Source organism: Pan paniscus, chromosome 1, assembly GCF_029289425.2.
Source record: "Pan paniscus chromosome 1, NHGRI_mPanPan1-v2.0_pri, whole genome shotgun sequence".
Classification (NCBI taxonomy): domain Eukaryota; kingdom Metazoa; phylum Chordata; class Mammalia; order Primates; family Hominidae; genus Pan; species Pan paniscus.
Genome location: NC_073249.2, coordinates 214,629,587 through 214,637,116, shown reverse-complemented (window position 1 = coordinate 214,637,116; position 7,530 = coordinate 214,629,587). Strand labels below are relative to the sequence as shown.

Genomic DNA, 7,530 nt, shown 5'->3' with positions numbered 1-7,530 from the left:
TGTGGCCCTGCTTCCTCACTGCTTCGGAGACGCTCATGCTGATGCAGCAGAAGCAGAATGCTGGCTTAATGGCCACTGAGTACAGAGTAGAATTGGGGTAAACTGAGGGCTCTTTCACCATTGCCAGAGCAGTGACTTTTGCCATAGGAGAAGATGAGATTGCATGGGCTTGGCCTGAGAGTGATGCCTTTTCTCTGGGTTTGTCCTCTGGAAGTTTTCCCTGCAGATTCATGAAGATGAGCATCCGGACTCCACCCAGACTCCTGGAGCTTGCGGGGCGGAGCCTGCTGAGGGACCAAGCCTTAGCCATGTCCACCCTGGAGGAGCTGCCCACGGAACTTTTCCCCCCACTGTTCATGGAGGCCTTCAGCAGGAGACGCTGTGAGGCCCTGAAGCTGATGGTGCAGGCCTGGCCCTTCCGCCGCCTCCCTCTGAGGCCTCTGATAAAGATGCCTTGTCTGGAGGCTTTCCAAGCTGTGCTCGATGGGCTTGATGCACTGCTTACCCAAGGGGTTCGTCCCAGGTGAGGTGGGCCAGGTGGGCTGGTGGGGTGGGCCCAGGTGTCCAACAGAAGGAACAGCGGGGTCATGAGAAGTGAGGAGGCCCAAGGGGGCATGGTGGTGGTGAGGAAGCTGAGAGGACTTGGCCATTCACCAGCTCCTCAGGGAAAGCACTGCTGACCACACAAGGTCCATGGAGGTACCAGGAACCTCTCCTCTAATGGCACTGAAAGGCACCATGAAAAGTGAGAACTGGGCCAGGCATGGTGGCTCACAATGTAATCCCAGGAGATTGGGAGGCTGAGGTCAAGAGTTGGAGGCCAGCCTGTCCAACATGGCAAACCCCAACTCTACTAAAAATACTAAAATTAGCTGGGCATGGTGGGGGGTTCCTGTAATCCCAGCTACTTGTGAGGTTGAGGCAGGAGAATCATTTGAACCCGGGAAGCAGAGGTTGCAGTGAGGTGACATCACACCACTGCACTCCAGCCTAGGCGACAGAGGGAGACTTGGTCTCAAAAAAAAAACAAAAAAATGTGGAAGTGGGCAGGATCCAAGGGGAAAACAGGGTGAAGAAAAGTCAGAGAGAGGGACAACAAGCAGGGAGGGGAGGAGCTGCTATCCAGCATGTGGAGTTTAAGTTCAGAAATGAGTTCTGAAGTTCTCAGTCTCACCTCTATTTTCCCACAGGAGGTGTAAACTTCAAGTGCTGGATTTACAGGATGTCTGTGAGAACTTCTGGATGGTTTGGTCTGAAGCTATGGCCCATGGGTGCTTCCTCAATGCCAAGAGGAACAAAAAACCAGTGCAGGACTGTCCAAGGATGAGAGGACAGCAACCCTTGACTGTGTTCGTAGAACTTTGGCTCAAGAACAGGACTCTGGATGAATACCTCACCTACCCCCTTCTATGGGTCAAGCAGAGGAGAGATTTACTACACCTGTGCTGTAAGAAGCTGAAAATTTTGGGAATGCCCTTCCGCAATATCAGAAGCATCCTGAAAATGGTGAACCTAGACTGTATCCAGGAGGTGGAAGTGAATTGCAGGTGGAAACTGCAATTCCTGACACAGTTTACCCCATACCTGGGCCACATGAGGAATCTTCAGAAGCTCGTTCTCTCCCAGATGGATGTCTCTCGCTACGTTTCCCCAGAGCAGAAGAAGGAGATTGTTACCCAGTTCACCACTCAGTTCCTCAAGCTGCGCTGCCTCCAAAAGCTTTATATGAACTCTGTTCCTTTCCTCGAAGGCCACCTGGACCAGCTGCTCAGGTGAGGGAGGGTGGTGAGCTTTCTCTGCAGACCACAGCAGAGCCTGTTACAATAAACACTAGTGGGCATCTACTGTGAGCCAGCCTATGAGGATGTAACAGTGAAGGGGACACTAGAATGTCCATGCATTGTCCTGTTGGCGGCCCTGTCCTGAAATGGGTATCACGCAACCATCGCAATAGAGGCAGAGGGATCAGCTAGGGGAGATGCTATAGAGAGGTTGCCATAATAGGAAGCTAGCTACTGGGGGTTTCAGATCTAGTGAGGGTGCCTTTCTGAATTCTTCCTGAGGACGTGTGTCTAAGTTAAGATGATGAAAAATAGGCCAGGGGCGGTGGCTCATGCCTGTAATCCTAGCATTCTGGGAGTCTGAGGCAAGAGCATAGCTTGAGCCTAGGAGTTTAAGACCAGTCTGGGTAACATCCCAAGACCCCTGTCAGAAATGAATAAATAAAAGTAAAAACAAACAAGATTACTTTTTTTTTCTGAGATGGATTTTCACTTTGATGGTCCAGGCTAGAGTGCAGTTGTGACATCTCAGCTCGCAGCAACTTCTGCCTCACAGGTTCAAGCGATTCTCCTGCCTCAGCCTCCTGAGTGCCTGGGATTACAGGCGTGGGCCACCACACCTGGTTAATTTTTATATTTTAAGTAGAGACAGGGTTTCACCATGTTGGCCAGGGTATTCTCCAACTCCTGACTTCAGGTGATCCATCCACCGTGAACTCCCAAAGTGCTGGGATTATAGGCGAGAGCTACCACGCCCAGCCAACAAGATACTTTTTAAGAAGATGATGTGAAGTAGGGAAGTGAAGTGGGCACTGAAGAGGGGAATGCTCAGCAAACCTGCACATGTCAGAAAATCAGCTTTGTGCCCCACAGTTTGGTGAACATGAATGATCCCATCTCTAATTCCCTGTTGTAAAAGTTTCTTTTGAGCTCCAGGTAAATTAATTACCTAGGCAATGCATGATTCTGAAACAGAGGGTCAGGGAGCAGGCACAAAGAATGGTGAAAGTGATAGATGGTTTGCTGATGATACAGGCGTGTCAGGGACGCCTGCAGCCCGTCCACCCCAGCTGATGTTGCAGGATCCTGTCTGAGTTTGTCCTTTATGCCTGCATCTCCACTGGGCTCCTGTGGCCCAGGGATGTGGTTTTCTGCCTGACAGATGAGGAAAGGGAGCTTGAGGGATTCTGTGAACTTGATCCATTCCTGTAAATGATGGTGAAATGAGTCAGCCTCAAATGGAATTATTTTTTCTCCTTTTTTTTTTTTAATACAGAGTCTCGCTCTGTCACCCAGGCTGGAGTGTAGTGGCATGATCTCTGCTCACTGCAACCTACACCTCCTGGGTTCAAGTGGTTCTTCTGCCTCAGCTTCCCAAGTAGCTGGAACTGCAGGCTCCCGCCAGCACACCTGGCTAATTTTTGGATTTTTAGTAGAGAGGAGGTTTTGCCATGTTCACCAGGCTGGTCTCAAACTCCTGATCTCAAGGAATCCACCAGTCTCAACCTCCCAAAGTTCTGGGATTACAGGTGTGAGTTACCTGGCTGGGTCTAAAATGGAATTGACCTCGGTGGCAAAGCTCTTCATCACGCATCATCCTAAGTGTTGACCATCAGGCCATGAGAATGACCCTGGACTTGGGCAAAAAGGTCTCCATCCATTACCTTGAAGCCATTCCCCACCACCGTCCACTCACCCCTATGATTCCCCAGAATTAACTTCTTGCTCTCTCTCCCCAGCTGTCTGAAGACCTCGTTAAAGGTCCTCACAATAACTAACTGTGTGCTTTTGGAATCAGACTTGAAGCATCTATCCCAGTGCCCGAGTATCAGTCAACTAAAGACCCTGGACCTGAGTGGCATCAGACTGACCAATTTCAGTCTTGTGCCTCTCCAAATTCTCCTAGAAAAAGTTGCAGCCACCCTTGAGTACCTGGATTTAGATGACTGTGGCATCATGGACTCCCAAGTCAATGCCATCCTGCCTGCCCTGAGCCGCTGCTTTGAGCTCAACACCTTCAGCTTCTGTGGAAATCCCATCTCCATGGCCACCCTGGAGAACCTGCTGAGCCACACAATCATACTCAAAAACTTATGCGTGGGGGTGTATCCTGCCCCGCGGGAGAGTTATGGTGCTGATGGTACTCTCTGCTGGAGCAGATTTGCTCAAATTAGGGCTGAGCTGATGAACAGAGTGAGGGACTTAAGGCACCCCGAGAGGATCTTTTTCTGCACTGACAACTGCCCTGACTGTGGCAACAGGTCATTTTATGACCTGGAGGCAGATCAAGACTGCTGTTGAATGCCTGCCTATTTGGATGGGTATGTCAAACGCTTTCTTCTGGACACTTGGAAACTAAAACCTAGGTCTTAGGTACATCCTAAAGGGATCACAGAACCCATCATTTCACACATAGGCTCTGAAAGTGGGAAAGGAAAGCTGATCAAGCAGGGGCTGGACTTGGGGGAAATGTTGCCATGGATTCGATGGCACTTTGGGGACCTGTGTCCTGTAGAGTCGAAAATGGGAATCTGAATGTCTAGAGTGGAATTCAGGCTTGAGAATACATGAGGGAGTTACTCTTGCATGGATGGTTGTAAAGAAACAATCAGAAATAAAGGAAAACTGAGCAGAATCTGTCTGGTGCCGTCTATTATTAAGTAACCTGTTTTCCAGTTTAAGCCTCAGGAATCTTCAGTTATTGATGGAAAAAACAAAAGGCACTGACTGAGTTGTCCAATCAATAAGATGCAGCCCAAGAAAATCAAGGCATTTAAATGAAATTTGGTTATTGTAATCAGTTTCCTCCCATTCTTTTATTTGAGACAGAGTTTCACTCTTGTTGCCCAGGCTGGAGTTTAGAGTGCAATGGTGCCATCTCAGCTGACTGCAACCTCCACCTGGGGTTTAAATGATTCTCCTGCCTCAGCCTCCCAAGTAGCTGGGATTACAAGCATGCACCACCATGCCCAGCTAATTTGTGTATGTTTAGTAGAGACAGGGTTTCCTCACTATGTTGGTCAGGCTGGTCTCAAACTCCTGACTTTGGGTGATTCACGCAAGTAGGCCTACCAAAGTGCTGGGATTACAGGTGTGAGCCACTGTGTCAGGCTTTTTTTTGTTTTTGTTTTTTAGAGGTCTCCTGTCACTCAGGCTACAGTGCAGTGGCACAATCATACCTCACTGCAACCTCAATTTCCTGGGTTCAAGCGATCCTCCCACCTCAGCCTCCTGAGTAGCTAGGACTACAGCTGTGTGAGCCACCACACCTGGATACTTCTTTTTAGTAGAGACAAGGCCTCGCTGTCTTCCCCAGGCTGATCTGGAACTCCTGAGCTTGTGATTCTCCTGCCTTGGCCTCCCAAAATGCAGGGAGTATAGGCGTGGACCACCACGCTTGGCTTGGCCTCCTCCAAATCTTCACTTCTTTAGATGTCTGTTAACTCCTTGTTAGTTGCTGTGGCTGTTCAGTGGGTTAATACACACTAGGTGGACACCAAAGGCCTGGAACATTACTGGGCAAGAACAGTGAGCCAATCCACACGGAAAGCACCTTCTTCTCAGCGTCTTTCACCACTAGCCAGATGCTGAGACCCCGCCCACTCCCTGTGAGTCTCCACATGCTTCCAGAAGCCTTAGTTGGTGGACGTCAGCTTCACTGCACAAGGAGCCACTCTCTTCCCGCTGCCGTGGAAGGGGATGTCCATATTGTGTATTAGCTGGAGACTCTGGGCAGCATCAACCCTTGCTTGTTCTCCTGATGACCAGCAGCCCTTCTTGAATTAAACTCGTTGTAGCCAGTAAAGACAGCCACATTCCCTTTAAGTAAAATACTAAAACTATACAGGCATGTAACACTTTTTAAATATTTCCATCTGACATTTTAAAAGTTACATCTTTTTGGGGAGCTAGGTCAGATTGATGAGAGATTTTCTCATAACACCTTCCCTCTCTCCCTATGAAGGAAGAGACTAGTGCAGCGTGTTCTGGAATCTGACAGCATCAAAGGGTGGATAACGATCAAGGGCCTGTGGGTGATGAGTGACCTTCCCTGTGCTGAGGAAGCCTGCATAATGGGCACCCAAGTGAAGGATCCTGCTGAGTACTCAGGGGCTGGTGTTGCTGTCAGGGATGTTAGCCAAGAGCCTCAGCTTCCTGTAAAATGAGGATGATGATGTCCAACAGCTTATGGGACCTTGGTAGGATCCAATGAGATGGTTCATGTTTAGGGCTTGGCATGGGGTCTGGCATACAGTAAGATCAATACATCTTGTTCTTTTTTCTCTTCTCAGCAGAAGTCCCAGCACTTTTCATCTTTCAATCTCACCTCCTTTTCCTGATAATAGAGAGGCAACAAGAACTCAGGGCATGCAATGGGGCTCAACTTCTACTCTCTGCCACAATTTCATCATGATTCCCCCAAAGAGCAGAGCCCCAGGAGCCAGCAGGGGGCAGGGTGGGCATTTCTGGACTGGATTCATTCATAATAAGATCAAAATTTCCAATCCGTAAGTCTCGGGAGCCATCTGCTGATAGATCCGACCAGATGGTATAATTGAGTGTTGCAAGGATTATATTTTATGGTGTTTTTAAAAATTTACTATTATGAGCCAGGTGCAGTGGGTCATACCTGTAATTCCAGCACTTTGGGAGGCTGAGGCAGGTGGATTACCTGAGGTTGGGAGTTTGAGACCAGCCTGAGCAACATGAAGAAACCCCTTCTCTACTTAAAATACAAAAAATTAGCCAGGCGTGGTGGCGCACATCTGTAATTGCAGCTACTTGATAGGCTGAGGTGGGAGAATCGTTTGTACCTGGGAGGTGGAGGTTGTGGTGAGCTCAGACTGAGCCATTGCACTCCAGCCTGGGCAACAGTAGCAAAACTCCGTCTCAAAAAAAAAAAGATAAAATAAAATTTATTATTATGGCCGGGCATGGTGTCTCACACTTCTAATCCCACCACTTTGGGAGGCCAAGGCAGCCTCGGGATTTTGAGACCAGCCTTGCCAACATGGTGAAACCCCGTCTCTACTAAAAATACACAAAATTTGCTGGGAGTGGTGGCATTCGCCTGTAATCCCAGGTATTCAGGAGGCTGAGGCAGGACAATCACTTGAACCCGGGAGGTGAGGGTTGCAATGAGACGAGATCGCACCACTGCACTCCAGCCTGGGCGACAGAGCATGAAAAAAAAGTTACTATAATGTGAATACTATTAGAGTATAAATATTTGTGTTGTAACTTATGTATATGAAAGATTAGAAGTTTTAAAGAATGCAACGTGATATTTCAAGAATGGTTAATGGCCAGGTGTGGTGGCTCATGCCTGTATTCCTGGCACTTTGGGAGGCCGAGGTGGGCAGATCACGAGGTCAGGAGTTCCAGACCAGCCTGGCCAACATGATGAAACCCCGTCTCTACTAAAAATACAAAAAATTAGCCTGGCGTGGTGACAGGTGCCTGTAATCCCACATAGTCAGGAGGCTGAGGCAAGAGAATTGCTTGAACCTGCGAGGCAAAGGTTGCAGTGAGCCAAGAATGCACCACTGCACTCCAGCCTGGGTGAAAGAGGAAGACTCCGTCTCAAGGAGGGTGAGAAAAAGAATACTTAACTTGGTTTGAAATGTCAAAACAAATGAGATTTTAAAAACTAATTTTAAATACACTGAACAATAATCATTTCTGCTTTAAAATATATTTAGAATAATACAATTTTAGCTTTGAAAGGAAACATTACAGTTTTTAAAAA

General features: G+C 48.2%; 1 protein-coding gene across 1 annotated transcript; it reads left to right on the top strand.

The window, feature by feature from the left end:
- The first annotated feature begins 215 nt into the window (after positions 1–215).
- LOC129393894 (PRAME family member 15-like) lies at positions 216–4,082 on the top strand. The gene is made up of 3 exons (XM_055098115.2): positions 216–523; positions 1,191–1,772; positions 3,521–4,082. Exons 1-3 carry the CDS (start codon positions 231–233, stop codon positions 4,080–4,082), a joined length of 1,437 nt encoding a protein of 478 aa, XP_054954090.2. The 5' UTR covers positions 216–230.
- The last annotated feature ends 3,448 nt before the right edge of the window (positions 4,083–7,530 follow it).

Coding starts and splice junctions, on each gene's coding strand:
- LOC129393894 (XM_055098115.2), top strand. CDS start 231: ATGAAGATGAGCATCCGGACTCCACCCAGACTCCTGGAGCTTGCGGGG. Junction 524..1,190: donor ACCCAAGGGGTTCGTCCCAG/GTGAGGTGGGCC, acceptor ATTTTCCCACAG/GAGGTGTAAACTTCAAGTGC. Junction 1,773..3,520: donor CACCTGGACCAGCTGCTCAG/GTGAGGGAGGGT, acceptor CTCTCTCCCCAG/CTGTCTGAAGACCTCGTTAA.